The following is a 23,394-nucleotide window of genomic DNA, read 5'->3' on the forward strand; positions in this document are numbered from 1 at the left end:
ATGCTAGCTTTCATTTTGGTGCAGTTAACATCACCTGAGAGGAGTGGGGAGCTAACAAGGCAGATAATTTATTAAGCCTGCTCCTTGGTCTCTAAAATTAAAACTCACTCATTTTTTCTTGCCCCTCTCTCTGGTCTTTATGGCTGGCCTCCCAGCCATGACAGCACAAATGGACGAGAAGCCAGCCGGTGAAGAACACCTGTGAATTGTCACCTAGCCCAGCAGAAGACTCCTTGTTCCCACCCGTCTTTATGGCAGAAAATAGAGAATAAAGTAGTCGGGAAATGGCTTTGATTCATGACACATTCAGGCATTCTCTTATTTTTTTATCTAATCTGTTTTTTTCCTACCTATGTGAAAATTGTTCTAGTAATACATTTTCTCTAAAACAGCATTTTATTTTATTGTTCTTAAATTGTTTAACTCTCAGTTTTTTCCCAAATGAGTTTATTTACCAAAACTTATTTGTATTTTTTCCCTGAACAGTAAACACAAAATAACATGATTTTTAAACACCATACCAGCTAACAGTGCCAAACATATTAACAACGACTTTGTGTTTGAGAGGGGATTTCGTTCCCATCGACATGGTGTCTTTGGCAGGAACTGCGTTGTTTCTAACTTGGCTAGCGTTTTCTGGCAGCTGTTGTGGATGGACTCTGCGATGCTACTTTACAAGCATGATTTTCCTGTGCTTTCCTCCATGGAGACTCTGGGAAGTGCTAATGTTACATTTCCGGGATCCTTCGGAGGTAGGAATGGTCACCAACAAGGCACAAAGAGATGTCACAAGACACTAGGTAAGGCCTCTGGGAAAGGTCTTTTTAGCGAAAGAGTCCCACTGGCTGCCCTTGTTGGGGACTTTGACTCTCTGCTTTCTTTCTACCTGGAGACCCAGCAGCCACTTTGTGCTGTGAGACCACAACCCTCGGCACATTCAGGGCAATGGGAGATAACAGTGAAGAGACAGGGTTCTTACTTACCTGACCCACTGGCCTGTTTTGCACACCCCACATCCATCCTGACTGTTATGTGAGGAAAATGAAATACTCATTAATTGAAGCCAGAGTTTGTTGAACTGTTTAGTTACTAGCAGCCAAATGCATTCCTGATACTGTGTGAAACCCAGTTCACACCGTCAGTGATGCCTTTAAACCGCCCTGTGGAGGAGAGAGCAGTCGTGCTTGGAGATGACGTAGCTGCTTCGTGCCGGTTTAATTTGCTGGTGGGTTCATCACACACACTGAATCATTTCCATGTGATTATTTAAAAACAGGCATATACAGTCAGTCCACTTGGGGGTCTCTCGCTGTGCGTGAATCTTTGCTTTAGTCCAAATTAAGGACCGTTATTGGGAAACCACTCCAAGCTTCCCTTTGATAGCACACGTGGTTATGTATTTACTTGTGGAATGTTTGTTATCAGGGGCTATAAATGGTCTAGATCAGTGATTTTTTTTTTTTAGGATGCCCTCTCCAGATCCACATTCTAGGGCTGATGTGGTCTAGGAAGTGTGTTTGCTGGGAAAAGGGAGTGATAATTCTGAATGTTCGTTGTTCAGACCTTGTAGTCCCCTAGCAGGTAGCCCTGCTGGGTGCTGTACCTAAGTGGGTTCCGGGCTTTCTCACCATGAAAACTTCAGCTTCTCAGCCCTTCTCCCCGGACCCGGGAATGCCTCGAGTCTGAGTTCAGCACTGTCCACTTTGAAAACTTTTTCTTCCCTCCTCCCTCAACCGTGTTCTTCACAGTGTGGCTGAGTGGCCCACCAGGAAATATTAGATAGTTTAGACACTAGAATTTGGGATTGGTAGGGGTGGGGCTCCCTGGGTGGCTGTGATGTGTGTGTAAGTTTAAACCACTGATGGAGACAGAAGGCAGGGGCCCAGACAAAAGAGGGCTCTGTGTAACTTTGCTGGAATCAGGGGCACCTCGTTCTCTACAGATGTAATGGTTAGTCTCTCAGTCTCAAAGCTTCTGATCAACCAGGAAGGACAATAACAATACAGAAGCATCTCAGAGATTCTTAGATCTGGTGCCTCCTGAAATTGAGGGGCTGGTAATGCTGGGTCTTCATTAAGAGTTTGAAAATTAAAATTGAAAAGAAGAAGAGGGCGGAGAAGACCACGTCATTAAGGAATGGCGGGGTGGTGGTAGCCACTGACCAGCCCATCGCTTGTCCCCGAGTCGGGCGGCCCCCCCGGATGCTGTGCTTGGCTGAGTTGCTCTAGACCTGGTCAAGCTGCCGGGTGACCATGACTGCTGCAGCACCAACGCAGACCTTTTCTACGTGACCTGCAGGAAGAGCACTCAGGGCTGGACACAAAATACATGGAAGTTCGTCTTGTTTCCCTTTGGCTACTTATTTTTACTTTATGGACATTTTATGTTTAGTATTCACTCCAGAATGTCTTTGATGAGACAGATGTCTACCTGGGTGCCCTTGGATGGTTGTCCATCCGTCCATTCAAAGTACTGGACTGTGGACTTCCTGAAGGTAATAACTCACTCTTGGTCCTAGCACAGGATATGCTCCGCAATTTTTTTTTTTTCGGAAAAAAGATCAAAGAGAATGATAAACTGAGTTTCCATGGTTACTAAATGAAAGCTCTGTGGATGGAACCTAGATACCTTTTCGTCTAGAGCACAGGGCCACCAAGCACATGCAGATGGGTCGGCAGAATCTTCACAGTAACCTAGGATTGGAGTTCTCGGCAGCAGAGAAACTAAAGCCAACAGAGCTGATAATCTGGATTCAGTGAACACCGCATCTTTCGTGGAAGGGGGGACCGCCGCACGCCCTGCACTCTCAGCCCAAGTCAGAAAGACCTCATCCACAGTCGCACTGTGTGTCTGCAACCATGTTCTTTCTGAGCGCTCTGCTCTGAGTTCCCTGACTCAGTGAATGTGGAAAGTGGCATTACCCAAAATGCCACAATGTATTTCACGCTCAGAAGTTATGAATGTCAGCATCACAGAGGCAGAAAGGAACTTCTAGAAGCCTGAGTTGCGTTGATAATCATCATAATGGCTGACAGTTCGAGCCCTACGCACTGGGCACTTAACGTGAATGACACAGTTTAGGCCTCACGGCTGCTCTGTGAGGTAGGAGATACTAAGCTGAGGATGTGAAAGTGGAGACTCTTCAGGACTAAATTGCCTCCTCCTCCACCCGTTGCCCTGTAACCCTGTGACCACCTTCACTTGGCTTCAGACTACCTAACATCACCTCAGAAAGCATTATTGGTTCCCTCCGTGTGATGTAAGCCCCGAGTGCGCAGGAGCTGTGTCTCGTTTGTCCGCCAACCTCGTTACTTAGAACAGAGCCTGAAGCTTAGGTGGCCCTCAAAAAATATTTTTGTATGAATAAATGAGTAACATACTTCAGGTGATACATTCAGTGTCCTTAACGTTTAAGATGGAGGAAAGTTGAAATATATGGACGGTTTTGGTGTATTTGTATCCACTTTTCATTACAATCATGTTTTAATGAAAATTGGCTTGATTCTGCATATTTTCTTTTCATCTGAAGACCACAAATATATTCATTTTGTTTCATAAATGAGTTTTAACATTAATTTAAGGGAAAGAATATTCAAATTAATATATTGATTTAAATATCCAGTAGGAAATGAACTACATTACTTGTGTTTTTCATTAAAAAACACATGGATTAAAACAAAACATGTTTACACTTTAACGGCAGCGATGACGGAGAGCAGGCGAGGGCACCGGGAAGACGCGCCTGCCAGTTGTAGCACTTGCGCCGTCCACACGCCGTTAGCCTTGTGCAGCCCTTGAAAGACCGTGAGTTACGTACCTTGCTCTTGTGTTTAACTTACTCCTTTTTTTCCTAGATCTTACAAACAGACGACCTGAGCATCCTTTAGAAACTGTTTATGAACGTGATGCAGAAATAAACCATCGTTCCTTTTCTAAATTGTTGAAATGTCCGTGGTGTATTTTTTAATGGTTCCTTTGTCTTTCCGTTTTTCAGAAATTGAGAAGGGGGGATGTGGGGACCCGGGCGTCCCTGCCTACGGGAAGCGGACGGGCAGCAGTTTCCTCCACGGAGACACGCTCACTTTCGAGTGCCAGGCGGCCTTCGAGCTGGTGGGGGAGAGGGTGATCACGTGCCAGCAGAACAATCAGTGGTCCGGCAACAAGCCCAGCTGCGTGTGTGAGTGCTGCGCCTGGACCCGGCCTGCCCTGGGGCTCCTGGGGGGCGGGGGGAGGGGCGGCAGCTCTGAGCACCCCCCACCCGCGGAGGGCGTTCCCCAACACCACCTGTCCTGCTTTCTTCGCTGATTTAAAACCAATCAGTGATGTTATGTCCTTTGGGAAGATGTCACTGAGAGCTCTTCGCTAGACAGACCCTGACCTAGAGTCTCACTTCCGTCCGGAGGGGCTGACGCCGGGCTGTGTGGGCTGTCAGTAGGGCCCAGGGTCTCTGTGACCCAGTGATGTCCCCTGACACTTGCACGCAGGCTGTGAGCATGGGCGTGCTGTCACTTTCGGTTTCAACGGGAGAACCGCCTGCTTCCTCAGAAGGGTTTTAACAAGTAGAGAAGAAGGACTTCGTAGCCAGTTGGAAAGCAGGATTTTTTGGCAACTAAATGTAGCAGTGGCTGGGAAACATGAAATTATGTGGAATAATAAGCAAATCCACAGCCTAGAAATAAGTCCAACAGATACTCCCTCCAAAAAGACAAAGAACACGTGTGCAAATGAGTTTTGAGTGCACATTGAGTAAATATTCCAAGAGACTTTTATGTTGTCCACCCAGGACATGATCTGATTTTATAAGTTATTATTGAATCATTGTTACTCTTTAAATAATAAAAAAACTGGATAACTTGGAAAAGTACACTTTAAAGGCAAACTTAAAATATGAAGTGAAAAGTTGCCGTAGGAGACTGCCCAGAACCAGTGCTGTTTTCTGGGAAGTGCTCCCAAGGTGCAGGCAGACTTTTCTGCATTGGTGTTTGCTCTTCTGAAGGCACCAAGGTGTAACTAGGAATTTTAACATTTGCCACGAGCTTGGGTCAGCTTGATAGGACCGTTTCTGAACCATGGCTACACTTGATTACATGTGGGCCCTGCTTGCTCTCTGTGAAATGAAATTCTCTGTTGAGAAGAGAAGAAATGTCATGGTCCAGAATTGCCCTTACCGGGCAACAGCTGGGCGACCCCAGGCACCTGCAGGGACGGGCTACCTTTCCTCGTCCTTGGCAGGTAGGCAGCTCACGGCTGTTGGAAAACACATTTGTCTTCGCAGTTTCGTGTTTCTTTAACTTCACGGCGTCGTCGGGGATCATCCTCTCACCAAACTACCCGGAAGAGTATGGGAACAACATGAACTGCGTCTGGCTGATTATTTCTGAGCCGGGCAGCAGAATTCACCTCATCTTCAACGATTTCGATGTGGAGCCCCAGTTTGACTTCCTGGCAGTCAAAGACGACGGAGTTCCAGACATCACGGTCCTGGGCACGTTCTCTGGCAACGAGGTGCCCTCCCAGCTGGCCAGCAGTGGGCACGTCGTCCGCTTGGAGTTCCAGTCGGACCACTCCACCACCGGCCGGGGGTTCAACATCACCTACACCAGTGAGTGCCTGTGCCCCGGCCACGCCTGCATCCTCCCTGTTCACGTGGCATGACGCTGGGTGTCAGGGCCGACACTCAGGGCTTTGTAGTCGTAATTCACACAATGACACAGCACTGTCCAGAGGACCGAGAAGACCCCTCACTCCAGTTGGGTTGGGGTCTTGATCCCTCTGAGAGAAGACTGGGTCTCTCATGTGACTTTTCTCTCTGCCTTCCCTGCCTTTCTTCCCTCCATCTGCCTGCATGTCCCCAAGGCAACACAACAGAGTAGCAGAAAGGATTGAGGCACTTGGGGTCGGGGGCCATGGGTTCGAATTCTTGCCCTTGTGTGCACGTAGTGAATTTTGATAAGACAACTAACTTTCCTCTGCCTCAGTTTCCTCATCTATGTAATAGGTTGTGTTTGAGAGCATCTGCTTACACTGCATTGTTGAGGGAATGAAGTCAGAGAACAATATTCAGTATGACTTACAATTTACTGACTGCCCACTTCTCTTAGGATCTGCGTAAGGTCTTCCAGGTGCTATTTCATTAAAAGCCTCAGTAACTGGAGTAGAGGCTTCCTGCTTCCCTGCTGTCAGTAAAGGTGACCAGGCTCGGGGCACCAGATCAGCAGGGTAACCTGCTTCGGGGCAGGCAGTGAACACAGAGCCCGATGCTAACCTAGATACGTTGGAACCAAACGCTTTCTACCTTCCACTGAAACTTCTGTGTTTTTCATGGTGAAAAAGCGCTCTCAGACTGTGAAGCGCCGCGTGCACGGCGGTGACGTCTGGTCATCCATCTGTTTTCTCTTTCTGTCTCTCTAGACATGAAGACTGTTCATTGAGTGTATGTATTTATCTTTAAAAATATAGCTGAAATTTAGGCAAATAAATTGCTTTATAGGTGATTTTAGTACACAGTATTAATACTCAAATAATTTTTATCCTAATTACACTTTTCCTGTTTCTTTCCAGCGTTTGGTCAAAACGAGTGTCACGACCCTGGCATCCCCATAAACGGCCGGCGCTTTGGTGACCGGTTCCTGCTCGGGAGCTCCGTCTCCTTCCACTGTGATGACGGCTTTGTCAAGACGCAGGGCTCGGAGTCCATCACTTGCGTCCTGCAGGACGGGAACGTTGTCTGGAGCTCCACCGTGCCCCGCTGCGAAGGTGCGCCCTGACTCTTCTTCGAAGTGGTGCCTCTGACTTAGAGAACAGACAGTCACCTGCCTTGGTTCCCTAGGCTGCCGTGAGCAGGCACCGCAGACCACAGGCTTCGACAGGACAAGTGTATTTTCTCACAATCCTGAGGCTGGAGATCCAGGCGCCGGCAGGGCTGGCCCCCTGCAGCTGGGAGGGAGGGTCTGCTCCGGGCCCCTCTCCCTGCCCTGGTGTTTGCTCAGCAGGCTTGGGGGTCTCTTGGCTCACAGAGGTATCACCCCCGCCTTCCCCATGTAGGAATCTGTGCCCGAATTCCCTCCTTGCTAAGGACACCAGTCCTGTTGGACTACAGCCTGCTCTAGGGACCTAATCTTGTCATGTGTGCAGCAGCCTTATTTCACATGAGGTCGCATTCTGGGGTGCTGGGGTTACGAATCAAAAATATGGCTTTGGAAGTGGAGGGCGTACTTCAACATGGCAACAACATGATTTTCAGTTAACTGTTTTGCCGCCCTTAATGCCGATGACATAAATACTGCCCAACGAATTTTCTTCTTGACGTTTCCACTCTGGTTACCTGTGTCAGAAAACTAAAGGGGAAAAAGTTAAGGAAGATACTACCTTTAATGTTTACTCAGGTTAAAAAAATACGTTGAGAGTATATACTCAAACCCTCGCTATCAGAACGGTCCATGCATAATGAGCTAAGAAAAGCTTTTTTTTTTTAAAAAAAGTATCTCTAGTAAATACCAAAAAAATACAGATTTTTAAAATAAAAGAAGACACTTTTAGAGCAATTTAAGGCTCACAACAAAATTGAGAAGGTACAGAAATGTCCCACAAACGTCCTGCCCCCGCACATGCACAGCCCCCAGTATTAATGTCCCCACCAGATGGTACGTTGGTCACAGTTGTTTTGTTTTTTAATATTCACCAACAGTTTAGTAAGATGTATGTGGCCAATTATTTTAATAAAATGAACACAACCTGAAGTGAATAAACGCACACATGTATTTTAAAGTGTATCCTTACACACAGACACACACCGCAGAGTATTTTCATTTTCGCCGTGAAGTATTTTTAAGTTTGGTAGTCAAGAGACATTTGTTGAATTCCAAATCCACCTGAAATGCGGGTGTCCGTGGTGCTGGCGCCTCAGGGCTTTGTCGTGACGGTGGAATGTGATCACTCACGGAAGTCGCTTGCACAGACCACTCCCCAGGCTGGTGCCACGACCACATGAGCGCCTGGGTGCAGGTGGGTGACAGGGGCCAGGGGTGGGTTGTGCTCTGCCCTCAGCAATCTCCGTTACTTGGGGGGAACTTTGGCCTGAACACGAGAAAGCAGGAGGTCAGGAGCACCTTCCTGCCTGAGGTGCTGCTCTGCATGTCCCCACGTCTGCAGTTGACCTGACACCTCTGTCATCTTTCAGCCCCGTGCGGTGGACATCTGACAGCTTCAAGCGGAGTGATTTTGCCCCCGGGATGGCCAGGGTATTACAAAGATTCTTTAAATTGCGAATGGATAATTGAAGCAAAACCAGGACACTCTATCAAAATAACGTTTGATCGGTAAGAAAAAGTCTTTCGTTTCCTTAATTCGGACCTGACGACCCCATGCATGCTCAATGTTTTTATTTAAATGGATCTTTAGTCTTAGAACTGTGACAGTTGTTCAGTGGCTCCCCCGAAGGAGTTCTCTCACAATGAAATAGGCACTGGAATGATACATTCCGTTCTTCTGGAATTTTATCTTCTCGTAGCACAGCTGAGGTGCCTCTGCAGGAGTGGTCACGGGGGTGGCGGTCCTGGATGGGCACTTCCTGGCACTCACGTCACTGACTCTTTAGTCCAGGTCTGGACTTTGGACTTAAGGGTGGGATAAATTCTGTTCGGTGTGTGATTGCGAGCTGAGCCCTTTTGGTCTGTTAGGTGATGCTGGAACAGCACAGGGAACAGCTCTCCCGCTCTGGAGATGGCCGCGGGGATCCGGAGGGCGGTTTTCAGATACAGAGCTGGCAACAGCCTGTGTGCCCCGGGTTCCTCGTAACCTATTGGTTAGCTCTGAGTGGTTCCAGCGCTGGAATGTTGTTTGGCTTAGCTGTTTGATAATGCATTTGATAATCTTTAAAAGAGCATGCTGTTTAAATTCTCCAGGATAAAATATTGTCCAGTGTGTATCAACAATGAAATCGATTTGAAGAGTAAGAACCAAAAATGCTTTGAAATGGACCCGTATGCTTTAAAATCCAAGGAAATACCTTTGTTTAGTGTTTCAGGCTTAGTATCTGAGCAAACCGGGCTTTCTCTAATGATGACCTCCTTACCTGGACTGAGTCTGGGGCTCTGATATTCAGAGTATTGTAGTGCCTTGAGACAGATGCACATTGTTGCATTATTTTTCTCTTTTCCTTTTTTTTTTTTTACTTATTTCCTAACAGTTAATAATAGAATCCATAGAGGAAAAGTTGGGTTTTTTAAATTTTTACTGAAATATAGCTGATTTACAGTGTTGTGGTAGTGTCTGGTGCACGGCATAGTGGCATACATATGTAGGCACATGTGTGTATTTTTTCAGGTTCCTTTTCATTGATGGTTATTACAAGCTATTGGATGTCGTTCCCTGTGTTACACAGTAGGACCTTGTGCATTTTATATACAGTAGTGTGCGTCCACACAGGACGGGGTTTTAGCAAGAATCATGTTATTGCTCGTTAAGTGCTTGTATCTGGAGTTATGGATATTATTACTTGTATCTGAGAGGATAATTATAACTCCAGCAGGAAAATTTCTCCGAAGAAAAGAGAAACGTGGGTTTATGTGTTCATTACGTGAGAGAATGGTTGTGTCCGTTTAATCTTAATCACTGGAAAAGTTAACTTTGTAAAATGCTCAGTAAGCTGAGTTAGATTTCTTGTTGATTTTCACATGCTCTGGCACTGAGGGGGAGAGAGCAGGTGCACATCCTGGCTCCCAGCAGCACCTCAGATTTAAATCATTTACTAAAAATAGTGATTGTATATTTTGGTTTGGCACAATTTATTAGCATTCTATTTTCAGTTGCCTGAACGAAAATACTCATATAATTTTTCTCAGTCTTGTCTTTTCGACGTTACTGAACTGTGGTGTTTGCTAAAGCCCTTTTGTAAGTACCACCTTTTCTGACATCTTCAGACACTGGTGATTTTTACCCCAGACGCAGTGCACAGCTCTTCCAAGGACGAGATACGTAGCGCGTTGGCTTACCCCATGAGCGGTGGGCCGACGTCCCAGTAGAGGACATGTTCGCACAAACAGGTTTTAACTTGCATACCAACGACTCAGTGTGTGCTGGGTTGGCAGGTAATGCAAAGCATTTAGATTTTCTTTCTGAGGAAACTTTCCCCTGTTGAGGCGTGCCCTCTCGGTCCTACCTGTCTCTAAAGATGAAAGAAGTGAAAACTTCAGTGCCACTCATTCAGCTCACATTAGCCCATGCTTATCTAGGCCTGTGGAGTGTGGCTTCATATAGCTGAGAAGCCCTAGGGTCTTCAGAGAGCATTTTTAATAGTAACAGGCAAAGCTGCCCTGGCCCAGCCTGCGGCCGTGTGCTGGCCCCGCCACGAGCTATGCCGATTGTTTTAATTTCTCTTTATGGAAGATGAAGCTCAGGGACCGTCCTAAGTTAGTTGCAAGATTATATCATTATTGTGCGTTTGCACCCAGAGGAGTACGTGCTTTAATGATAGACAGGTCAGGACCCTTTGGTTTCAGCGTCTTCTTTTGTTGCTCCAGGCCGGGAAGCTCAGACAGCCTCTCTCCCCTCCCTCCTCCTCACTGTCAGCAGTGTGCATGCAGACCTGGGGAGTGATGGCCAGGCTGCCCCGGGATTCTCTGTCTGGAAGTCACTGAGTGAACCAGAGGCTCCCGGGGCTGAGCTGCTCCCTGCGAGCCCCGCCAGACACTTGGGAACTGGCCTAGCTCTTTGAGGACAGGACGGGCCCATTTACAAAATTATCTGAGTGCAGGGATGGTATCTCTGCGGCATCAAAGAACAGCCAAGTGGCTGCCGCTGCATATAAATTAGCAGCAGGCGGGCTCTCTGAAAGTGTGAGTCCTACTTGGAAGAAACGTGAAGCACTCTTTGGACGCTGTTCTAACTTTTTCAAATCCTCGCAGTAGCCTTTGGTTCTGCAGCAGTGACGTGCCTGGGGTGCTTGCCGCCTCGTGCGGGAGGCCACAGTTTGAGCAGACCCGGACTTTCTGTCCCAGGGAAGGTGTTGGAGTGTGCTCGTGTGTTTCGATTTACCCTTTTCCTTTAGGAGATCATGTCACTGCAATATGCTCATTTTAAGAAATCCATAATCATGCTACACTGGGGATCGTGAAAAACAGTTTGAAAATGCGTAGTGACTGAGTTTCACTAATTGATGATGATCTATCTATTTATAAAAACTGTTACGGCTCAGGGTAGTTTTACTTTAGAGCTGAATCAGGGCCCCCGTTTGTGTTTGTGATGTTACAGGGCAGAGTATTCAGTCAGAGGGAGGGATGTGGTGGTGAGATTTTCCCTCCAGAAGAGCGGCCTCGCTGAGCCCTCCCTGTGCCCAGTCTGTGAGAGGGCACACAGCTGTGCTGCTGTGTTTCCATTGCTGGACAGGGGTTTCTAGTCAGCGAGTGTAGATGTCGGGGATGTCTGTGAGTCAGCAGGCCCTTGCCTCTGTCCTCTGACTGGATGCGCCCGTCCGCAGGTTCCAGACGGAGGTCAATTACGACACCCTGGAGGTCAGAGACGGGCCGGCCAGCGTGTCCCCGCTGATCGGGGAGTACCACGGCACGCAGGCCCCGCAGTTCCTCGTCAGCACCGGCAACTTCATGCACCTGCTCTTCACCACCGACAACAGCCGGTCCAGCGTGGGCTTCCTCCTCCGCTACGAGAGTAAGTGGGCCTCCCCGGGCGGCGCGGCGCCGCCTGCCGGAGCCGTCGCGCTGGCCTGGGTTTGCCGGGCAGGAAGCAACGCTGGCTCTCTGAGCCCCGTGCCGCTGACCACGCCGCGCTGCACGGCCTGAGAACTCTCTCCTGTCGTGACAGAACACCTTGGGGGTTTCACCTCACAGCTCAGAAAAGATGACATACTAGTTTATTACAAAGAAAAATAAGGAAATAATTAAAACCATGAAATGTGCTCATTCACTGCCCAACATAATAATAACTTCCTACTATTAGAAAATACGCCTATTTGCCAGAGGAGTTAAGGGGCAGTCACTGAAGCTGTGTGTCTGAGCAGTGGTTTTTGCTGGAAGACTGGTTAGGGCGCTCGCGCTGCTTACTGGTGAGGACACAGACGCCCGTTTCGCTGGGTAGGGAGTGTGTAACTAAGAGAGAAGGAATTAAAACCCAGCTGAACTTTCAGCAAATAACAAATAACTGCTAATAGTAACAGTGTGAAAATGCTGAGGCACGGTTGTTAGGGATATTTAAACACAGCTGCTGACACACCGCGATGCGGCGTACTTCGCAGAGCAGTCCCGGTTTCTGTCCCATTTCTGTTTCCATCCATCCAAATGTGACCCTTAGCTTTAGCTCCTGAAGTTAGGAGATCAAGGCGCTGTCTTATTTGACAGTCATCTTTATGCAGGCGCATTTCGGGAGTCAGGGGAGAGGGGTTCAGCCTGGGAAGGCGTTTCTAACGCTGGTCAAGTTAAAAGGAGCAGCAGTTGCTCCCTTCTCCGAGTAGAGTGAAGGAAGACGGATGAGTGCAGGTCAACACTGAATCTGAAGGAATAAGTTCTTTACTTTTTAGCATTTTTAGGGGTGTTCTTTTTCAGGATCTCTCATAAAATAAACTAAATGAAGTTCTAATGCTGTTGTAAAAATATGTTAATATATACCAACCTGCACATACCATTTTATAAATGTATGAATGGGGCTGTGTATAACACGCTGACTTTTTAGTCTTTTTTTTCTCTTCTTGCCTTCCTTCCCCCACATCACCCCCTGCTTCTCATTTAATCTTGCCCGAACCCTGTCCAACAACTAAAATTGACAACCTGTTTTTCTGTTTTTCACGCTCATGTATATAATTTCATGCAAATACACATACAAGGTCGTGTGTACTTTTTGATTAAAAATGGAATTACATTATGCTCGTTTTCTGCTAAAAAGAAAATAGGTTATTAATGATTTAAAGACTAGTTTCACATTTAATTCAAAGTTTTTAGTTTTGCTTCATATATACAGCATTTACTTCAAAGGTACATGATTTTTAAGCCTCAAGTGCATTTTAAGAAGGAGAAAATTTTGTATTTCATTTCTTTTTAATGTCCCTTCAAGTTACCACTCTTTTCTGGAGTGAGGATGTATCACATTATAAGCACCTGAATTTGTGCAGCCCCTCAGCACTGAGCGGCTGAGATGTTCTCTCCACCCCACCCCCCACATTTAAAAGAACTAGCCCGCATTGGCCAGTGGATACACAGTTGGGTGGAACCTAAGAGGATGAGGAGCCTCAGGCTCTGACAGACCACAGAGCAGCGCTCCCGTCTTCTCTTCTCTTCCTCTCTCGTATTTGCCGCAGATTATCGTGCCTGTTTCTAGTTCCTCCTGCAGAAACGTGTTCCAAAGCCCATATGCAGGGAGTACAAACTAATTTCATTGACTCCTGACCGCGTTTGAGTTAGGGCGTTGTTCTTCCTTATTACTTCTGGAAAATCGAGGCAAGTCAGTCACGGGTTCCTATGTGGACTGTCATCCTCACTAATACGGTGTAATGCAGCATGAGATGATGCGATGTAATATACATTTAATAAGTAGATAATTCCAGCAGTAACCAATGCAAGCTGGCAAGACTGGCTTGGTGACGTTTCCGGGTTGTTTGTATCTATCCTGTATGGAAAGAGGCCGTGAGCCTGAGTGAGAAGCGCTTTCATAACCTGGAGTGATCCTCAGAGAACAGTGCTGTTTGCAGTTTCCCTTCTTTGCATCAGTCAAAGGCAGGTGAAGACAGTCCCCCAGCTGGCGCGTCTGGAGGGGTCATTGTGTGAGTGTCTCATGCGCCCGATCCCTTCGCGTCTAGAATTCCTGCTCCCTCCGACTTTCCTGGAAAAGTCCTCGCTTAGGGCCGGGGACCCAATGCCAGGTTCCCCGGGCGTCCGGCTGGCCGGTGCTCTGGCTTAGAGGGACCCTGGGCTGAACGTTCGTCCTGACTGGTGTTTTGTGAACATGCAGGGATCCTTCCAGAAGGATCCAGGTGTTTCTGATGTAGTTTCTGGGCGAAAGCATTGAAAGGCCATCACCAGGAAGTCTCACTGGAGCTGACTTGTTACTGCTTCAGTTAGCTTATCTGTGCCGATGGTTTGGGGAGAAATGGGAAACAAGCAAAAGCCAGAGAGATGCAGGAGCTGGGACTTTCACGGGGAACAGTCAGGACGGCCTGGGACCTTCACCGCAGTGCTTCTCAGGGGGTGTTGTAGACAGCTGGCCGCAGGCTTCAGGGCTAAACAGATGTCAGAGGGCCAGGCTGGATGTCCCGGGACACGGCTTCTGTGGGCAGGTGCTTTGGAGGGCGCAGTGACTCCCTCAGACGGCCGTCCTGTCCAGGGACCGTCCTGCAGGAGCAGTTTCTCCCAGACATCACTGTGCATCAGTGTTCACCTGCGACCTTAGTGCAGTGTGGATTCCTGAGCTCAGAGTCACCCGCACGGTCCCCCGCCGGGCTCTGGCCATTCAAAAGATGGTCAGTGCAAAGGGTCACGCTCACTCTCATTCCTCAACTCAGTATGTGTGCCCATTATGTGTACAAATAAATGAATGAATAAATAATAAAGTATGGTTGGTACAAACAAACAGTTATGACTAACAATTTTATTTTTTGGTTCCATTTGACATGTAAAGAGTTTTGAATTTAAATATGTATGCTTTGGTTTCCTCTAATATTTTTCTCTATTTTCTCTACACATTTTGTGTGTGAGAAAGTCTCCTTACCATTTATAAATTTCATCACGGACCCCACTCATTAACACATAACCCTCACACCATGACACGTCACCCTCACACCATCACACGTCACCCCCACACCATGTAAAGTGACAATTCCTATGATTGTTCCCTTCAGCCCAGTGACCGCATTTTCTAGGGATCACAGGACGTCATGTGACGAAATGGAATAACTTAGTTAACTGCTTTTTCAGGAACCTGGAGGCTAATTTGTGTCTTTGGCAGAGTTTCCTCTTTTCAGGGAATCCTTGCGTTGATTGTGATGCTACAAAACCAACCAGCCAGTATTGTGTCTGCACTGTGCCCAGGGCATGTGCTGTATGCTGTCGCCGGGCTGTGTGAGACTTGATAAGCACTACCTTAGAATGTGTGTGTGTGCATGTGTGCCTGCATGTGTGTGCACGTGTGTGTGCGTGTGGGTGTGTGTGCATGTGTGTACAGAGAAAGAGGAGTGGGGTAGGCGATGGGTCTTGGGACAGGCCATACCCGTACTGTTTGGCGTATCTGTGGCTCGTGCAGGGACGTAGGGCATGTGTGTGTTCGTTGCCATGCTTTGCAAGAGGTCAAGACAGTTACATCCCGTTGTTAAGATAATAGGCATATGTTAGCTTTAGGATATTGGTTAGAATGATTTTTTAAAAAATCTTGGGAAAAATAATGCTATTTCTTCACTTTTCTCTCTTTTCTATTCATTAAGAAAATGTTTTTCTCTGGAAAACTTCACTATGATAGTCTTTTCTGCTGTTTGTTACCCTGTGTAACCAGACTGTGAGGTTAAGAGCGCAAACCTGAAAAGTGCGAGCTTGCTCATTCTGCCGATTCTGAAACCAGGCGCGAGGTCTGGGGTCCCGAGATGGCCATCAGGTGTGACAGTTCAAGGAAGGACTCAGGGAGCTTGCTGACCGCTACCATCCTCACTGTCGTGTCGTTAATGGGAAGCACACAGTCAGAGGCAGCCACGTGAAGGAGCGCAGAGAGGACAGGCAGGGTTCCTGGCGCCGTCTCCCCATGGAGCCTCAGGTGGTGTCACCCCCGCCCGGCTGCAATGTGCCACACGCACAGCTCACTGCCGACCTGGGAGGCTCACCCGAGCCTCACGCTGACTGAGTCCTCGTCCCACACGGTTGAATTCAGTCTTCACCTGCCGCGCTCCGTGTAGGTCAGACCGAAGGCGTGTTGCCCCGGGAGCCCCCCGGGAGCGACCTGCTGAATGTAAAGCACCAGCTGTGGTCCCAGGGGCCCAACATGGGTAACGTAACGCTCCCACCACTCGGGAAATCCCAGGGGTTTAGAGGTCTCCTCGCGGGAGCTGCGTTTCTCCGGGAAATCACGTTCCTTACTGCGTAGTTTCGAGTGGCGGCTCAGCCGTGCTGTTTGTGATCCTGTGCCCAGTGGACCCCATGTTGCTGTGTGAATGAAGATCGGACCCCCTGCATATTGAAGAAACTCATCCCTTAGTTGCACTTCTTGTATTTGACTTAATGAGGGAAAGTATATTCATAAGATACATCACTCAAACTTCGGTGAAATATGTGCAGTGATCAGAAATACAATCCCAAATATAATTTTAGGAGAGTAAACAGCCTTAGTATTGGTAATAATTTAAGATTTTTGATGAATACTTCGTCATAATTGCAGTGTTTTAACCTGGGAGAGTTATGTTTGGCAACAGCAAGTCTTTTTTATTTGCATTCTCAACATCGCAGTGACGTTCTCTTCCTTTATTCCCACTGTCTTATCTTTTAAAATAGATGTTATTCTAAAAATAGAGAGAAACGTCAAAGAAAGAGAGAAGAAACCCTTGTAATGATGTGATCAGCGTTAGTTGGCTTTATATAGACCTTACTGTTTAGCATCTCTCACCATGGGCTGATTGAGCCATCTCGAAGGTGGCTGACTTGAGTGCAAATTTGGAAAAAAAAAAAAAAAGTATGGGTTTGTGGACTGCAGTTTGAGAAAAGCACCTCCAGGGCAGTTTTACTTTGCACTGTGTCATTGTATGTGTGTGGGCTTGGGTGGATATACACAGGTATCTGAACGTTGAAGGGTGTCGGCAGTATCCACTGGAACAGAAAACATAAGAGGAAGGAGAGGGTAGGGATAGAGATAGAAAAGAGAGAGACTCAGACTTTATTTAGTGCAGTCACTGGTTTTCAGATGAAGAAAGGTAAAATTCAGGGAGGTCAACAGACTACTCGAGACCGCACCGCTTTGACGTCGTCTAGTTAATCGAGTCGTAATCTGCGCCTTTCTGCAGCAAGCAGCGGGGTCCGATGTTTGGGAGTGGGCTGCTTTTCACAGGAATGGATGACTGGGTTCAGCTGCATGATTGCCAGGTCTGGTGATGTCGGGGATATTTTATGTGCTGTGGCACAAACCTGTTCCTTTCCTGTCGCCCAGGAAGCAGGGTATGTGACGGGATTCTTCTGTGCACCCAGGTGTGACTGTAGAGTCGGACTCCTGCCTGGATCCGGGCATCCCTGTCAATGGCCATCGGCACGGCAGTAATTTCGGCATCAGGTCCACGGTGACTTTCAGCTGTGAGCCCGGGTACACGCTGAGTGAGGACGAGCCGCTCGTCTGCGAGCGGAGCCACCAGTGGAACCACGCGCTGCCCAGCTGTGACGGTAGGTGCGGCTCGCGGAGCAGCCAGCTGGGAGCAGACGCAGAGAACTGACGAAACTGCTCGGTGGCGAGTATTTTCCGGGAGGGAGGGTGAGGCTGGAGTGGGGCCTCTACTTGAAAGGTTGTGCACCTGCAAAACACTGCTGTTGAGCACTTGAAGTTTACCCAGCAAGTCTTCTCTGCAATGTGGAGATTCTGTTTACAAACAAAGAACAGAGAATTATGGGCTGGCCTTCAGTTGCATTCCAGACCCTCAAACTCACAGATCCTAGTTGCGCACCCCCACACACACACATGGCCCTGAAGACCATGCGTGAGATGGCGTGGTGAGTGTGCGTCTCACACCTTGTGAGACCTGGTTCCCTGTGCACGGGGCCAGGCATCAGACAACTCCCTCCAGGTCCGCACAGCTGGTCTGCGTCCCCACAGCCCCTGCCTCTGGTGGAGCTTCTCCCCCCCGGGAGCGTGGGGAGTTTCTCAGGAGACCCCCGGCGTCTTCTAGTGACTCCAGCCCCTCCCCTGTCTGCCCAGATGTGCTCTTGGAAATCTCACAATGACTAACATCTTTGGTGACTGTGTGTCACTGTTTTGCTCAGCTTTCCACTGTTCAGCGCATAATTATAATAACAACATAGGCCAGCATGTCACTTCTGATCATTTGCAGAAAAAGTCAAGGATTTGGCATTTGACCATGAATAGAACCATGTTATAATGTTTTTTCCATGGAAACAATGTTATGAGATGGTTATATTCATAACCAAAGGCCATGGAATATGATATATATATTCCTATATAGTTTTCCATGTAAATGTTCTATATGTTTCCATTTCTAGTGCTGTCTATAGACTTTAGGCATTTCCACTCAAACTCGATATGTTAATATATTCATGAAAACCCTTGGCTTTCTTACTAATGATTCACAAAAAATAACAGGATTTACGGGACAGTTATGTTTAGCTACAGACCACTCAGAACCTCTGACCTCTGTCACCAGAGTACTGACTCAAACGACACCTGGCACGTTGGGAGAACTCCCCCAAAGTGGGGGCGTGCAGCCACAGTGGCTGGAGGGCATCTCGGGAAGCTTGAACAAACCTTCATCGCCAGGAAAGTGGAGTGCCGCCCTCTGGGCTCTCCATCTACAGGGCCAGCGTCTGAGGGGCCGCAAGGACGTGCAACCTGATGTGAAGCGTTAGCCGTGCGAGGCGAGGGGCGGGCCCCGCGGGGAGGGACCCAGATGAGCTGGGACATTTTCTTCTCCTGCTCTGGGTTGTAATTCTGCTGTGCTAACTCCAGTCCATGCCTAGAGAAAATGTTACAAGAACCACATGATTTTCACATCATGTTGACACCAGCTTTCTGTGTACCAATCTCACATGAGCTGTTCATACGGAAACATGTATTGTAGCAGGACGGACTGTAGGAATTTAGAGGATTGTCAAAATGCATATTCCTTATTAGTCAGCCATAAAAAAATGAAGTATTGCCATTTGCAGCAACATAGTTGTACCTAGAGATTATCATACTAAGTGAAATATGTCAGAGAAAGACAAATATTATACGGTATCACTTGTGTGTGGAATCTAAAAAAATAATACAAAGCAACTTTGCAAAACAGAGACTCACAGAGAAAACAAACTTACGGTTACCAAAGGGGCGGTGGTGGCTGAGGGATAAATTAGGAGTTGGGGATTAGCAGACACACACCACTGTACATTAAACAGAGACAAGAAGAACTTACTGTGTAGCACAGGGAGCTATATTCAGTATTCTGTAATAACCTGTAACAGAAGAGCCGGGAGCTGTACACCTGAGACTAATGTAATGTTGTTTAACTATAGATAAATGAGAGAAAAATTTTAAAGGTCTATTCCTAATTCCCCTTGTATTTTAATTCAATGTTTCAATAAAAGAAAGTGGCAGAAACTAGCCAGAGCTCTATTTCTATAGACATAGATGTACATTTACAGATACAGGTAGATGAATATGGATGCAACCTGCAACGTGGATGATGAGTTTCCAGCCCCCGTGTTCTCCCGCATGGGACTTGCCAGAGCCGTCTGCTTCCCTCAAAGCAGACGGGAAGACACCAGGACTTGGGAATAGCAGTTATGAGTACATTATTCTAGGAAGATGTGTCTCCTCGTTTTTATTCTTTTTCACGTTGAATCTTCAATAAACCCTAAAGTAATATATCACCCTAGCAAATATATAGAGAATCGTAATATAAATGAACTCACCTGTAGGAAACACCATCATTAACAGAAGAACTATTACAAAAAGTCCCATGAAAGTCAAGAACAGAACAACTTCCTCAGCATGAAAAGTGTTATTTAATATTGCCCGGAAGATCTTAACTCATGCAGTAATTTAAGAAAAATCTATGACTTACACACGTTAGAAGGAGAAGGTGATCAGTGCTTTCCAGCAGTGTGGGCTCAGGACGTGACTGCGTCAGGACGGACAGAAAGCAACGGATTTCCAGACGGAGCGTAACATAGAAGAGTAATGAAAATGTTTGTGTAGAAAATGAAGCCCTAGACGCTGCCAGGAGTGTACCTAACAAGAAATGTGAAGGCTTACGTTAAAACCATGACAGTGAAAACATGCGCATGCATCATACAATATTAAAGAGAACCCTAGTAGATGAGAATGCATGTTATGTTCCTACATGGGAAAAATAAAATTTAAATGTACAAACTTTCTACAAATTAGAGTTTCAAGTTCAGTAAAGTCTAATTCAAATTAATTTGGATTTTTCGTAGAAATGTATAAACATTTAAAAATTAATCTAGAAGGGTAAACGCTCTAAAGAGCTAGGAAATGCATATTTTTCAAAAAGATAAGAAAAGACTACACCATCTGGTATCAAAGCATATTGGAAACGGACGATTAATTAGGACAATACAAAATCAGTGCGGAAGTAAACAGGCGGGTTAGTGATACGGCACAGGGATCCTGGTGACACATCCGTGCCCACATAGGAGCTTAATTCGTGATAAAGTTGTTCTGAATCAGTGAGAGGGGATGACGTTTAATGCCTGACATTGGTCACATGGTATATCTGATTGGGCGTTAACATGTTAAAAGAGCAAACAAAAGTTACACACTCATTAAAGATAGAAAATAAAGATTCAAAAGTTAAAATCACTGTGTGAAAATATAGTTGAATATTATTGACAGCGTTTTTTGTTACTTATTTATTTACACAAATACAAGTTTCCACTCAGTGATTTTTCCCACAACAAACACATCCGTGTAAGATCAAGACCACACAGATCGATAGATGCAGGCGACCAGCTCCCCAGGGGCCCTGCCGTGTCCCTCCAGCCCCTGACCCCACGAAGGTCCTGCCCTCCCGATGGTCTGCAGACTCTCAGTGAGTGAGACCCTACAGGCGGTGTGCTTCGGGGTGTCCGGCTTCCTGCGCTCACCGTGCACTTGTGACACATCCGTGGCACGACGTTTAGGGGTGTTTCCTTCATCCTCAACACCCACGTCTCGTCTGTAAACACACCACCGTTTTGGACCCCGTGATTCCTCGTGGGAGCATCTGAGTTACTCTGGGCGCCTTTTCATACTTGCTGGCCCAGGATTTATCCTCCCTGAGCTCTTGCGTTCTCCCTCCTGTTTCTGCTGGGTCACAGGCCTTTTTCTTACTGAGTTATAATCACTGCGTATGTTCTTGGAGACAAGTCCTCCATCGGACGGGTGTGTTGTGTGTGTTTTTCCTCACCTTCTGTATCCTCCTCCTCTTCCTGGTGTCTTTTCGCTGAATGGAATGTTTTCATTTTGAAGTAGTCTAGCACTTCAGCTCATTCACTTGTAACTGGCGCTTTCCACACAGTGTTTCAGAAGCCTTGCTACCCTCGGGGTCTTAAACATATTCTACTGCTTTCTTCCAAAAAGCTTTAAAAATTTAACAGCTTTGTTGAGATAGAATTAAAATGCAGTAACCTGCATGTGCTTAATGTGAAAGCTGTAGTATGTTCTGAGATGTGTGTGCATCCACCAAACCATCACTGTGATCAAGAATTTGCTCATCACCTCTGAAAGCAAGCACTGTTTTTTTTTTCATTTCAAATATATCATTTCAGTCCATCCAATTATTTTGGTAAGATGTGATGTAGTGTCTAGATCCCTTTTTCCCAGAAGGGCTCTCCTAACGAGACAGCGTCATTTGTTGGTAAGATCACACATGCTGTACCCCCCTGCACTGTCTCTTTAGCCGCACAAGTGCCTTGTGCATGTGTGAGTCACTGGTTTTGTCCTTTTGTTTGTCCATTGAGAGATTTTACTTTTTAAATCCTCTGATCAAGATTTAAACGCTGAGCAGTGGTAAAAGGTGGCACCTAGTTCTTAATAGAAGACACATCAGTTATCAGATGAGCTAGATTCTTGATTTGGTAAAGAAAACTGACGTATGAAAGTGTGAGGCTTATCCTGACCCACCTCAGGTGTGTAGTTTTGACTTTGAACGGATTCTTCTCAAAACAGAACAACGTGCCCATGTTAGACTACTCTCCCTGTGTTCTTGACTTAACGTTGGTAGCTTGCTTTGTTCAAATATTTTAGTGCCCATCAGGATTATCTTCTATTTCTGTCCAGTGGACAGCCTGGGCCCCTTACATCACCTGAATCATCTTCATCCTCCAGGACCAGGTCGCACTTAGCCTCCACCAGAATCCTTCTGGAATCGCTCCAGGTCACCGGCGTTACTGACATCTATTTCCTGACATATATGCAGTTCCACAAAGTTTAACTTTAAAATTTATAATCTAACCTAATCACATGTGTTCTGCCTTAGTCTGTTTGGACAATTAGAACAAAATGCCACAGGCTGGGTGGCTTATAAGCAACAGATCTTATTTCTGATGGTTTTGGACGGTGGCAGCCCAAGGTCAAGGTGCCAGCACAACCACGCTCTTTCATCAGGGCGCTGATCCCCCTGACGGGAACTCAGCCCTCACGACCTAATCACACCCCAGAGGCCCCACCCCGATACCATCACACGGGGGCTTAGGATGTGAACACGGGTTCTGAGGACACAAACTTTCAGATCGTAGCTTGTACATACACGCATACGCACACTGAATCATTTACAACAGCCCCCTCGGCTCCAGCGTGAGCACCCGGGAGCGGGCCTGGAAGAACTCAGCTAAGGCGTAACACTTGCTCTGGAATTCCAGTGATGAGGAGGATTTCTGAAGTGGCCAGCACGTGAAGAGCCCTTCTGGGCAGAGGGTGAGACACAGCAGACTCACCGAGTCCTGGAGGCTCGTGAAGCAGAGGGGTTGGAGAAGGGACAGAATGGTCAGGAGAAGCGGGGTGGGCGTGGACCGAAGGGCCTCGTGTGCTTTGCACACAGACATGTGAAATGCTGTGGAAACGATACTGCGTATTTGGTGTTTTCCAGAGAAAATAAAAAGGTGCATCAGACCTGTGTATTTTATCTTTTATTGTCTCCAATTTAAATATATGTGAATTTGAATCTTAAGCCTTTTAAAGAGGTTGGCGACGTGAGCTGTTTGCTCTGCTTACGCTTCATTGGAACCCACCTCAGGTAATGATAAACTTGTGATAAAAGGCTACTGACAAATCTGCAGACCTGCGGAGATTTTAGAGTTTGATGGGAGAGTTTAGTCAGTCATGGTTGACTGCTTTCATTTAACATTAAGAATTACTTTTGTTGCCTTTTCAAATTGTAAGCAATCTCTTAAACCCCATGGGTTTTTATTGTGACAAATTATACATCAATAGGCTATTTAAACCTTTAAAAATTCATAGTTCTCAGAAAGGAAGGGAGAAATCAGAATTAATTATAATATTTTATGTCATCAAGGAAAAAGGTAAACTCAGTATCTCTCACATCACAGCAATGCTTCTTTTTATTTTTTTTCTATTTATGCTTCAGCATGCTCGAGCGCTGAAGAAGTCACGTGAGCACTGGGCTAATTGACATCCTTTTATTCGGTGAAAGACAAGTGCAGGGAAAACTTTGGGGAAGTTTCTTCATTAGATAAATATTTTTGTAAACCCTTACTCTTC

General features: G+C 46.6%; 1 protein-coding gene across 15 annotated transcripts in view; it reads left to right on the forward strand.

Annotated features, from left to right (window-relative positions):
- CSMD1 (CUB and Sushi multiple domains 1) overlaps window positions 1-23,394 on the forward strand; it is a 1,700,362-nt gene that overhangs the window by 1,464,114 nt on the left and 212,854 nt on the right. For all 15 annotated transcript variants that reach the window (XM_072950557.1, XM_072950544.1, XM_072950543.1 and 12 more), the window contains 6 exons: window positions 3,995-4,177; window positions 5,276-5,602; window positions 6,562-6,756; window positions 8,180-8,318; window positions 11,477-11,664; window positions 17,160-17,348. In XM_072950557.1, the coding sequence (XP_072806658.1) occupies window positions 3,995-4,177; window positions 5,276-5,602; window positions 6,562-6,756; window positions 8,180-8,318; window positions 11,477-11,664; window positions 17,160-17,348 (1,221 nt within the window). The remainder of the gene's footprint in view (window positions 1-3,994; window positions 4,178-5,275; window positions 5,603-6,561; window positions 6,757-8,179; window positions 8,319-11,476; window positions 11,665-17,159; window positions 17,349-23,394) is intronic.

This window comes from Vicugna pacos, chromosome 26 (assembly GCF_048564905.1).
Source record: "Vicugna pacos chromosome 26, VicPac4, whole genome shotgun sequence".
In the NCBI taxonomy this organism is placed as follows: Eukaryota; Metazoa; Chordata; class Mammalia; order Artiodactyla; family Camelidae; genus Vicugna; species Vicugna pacos.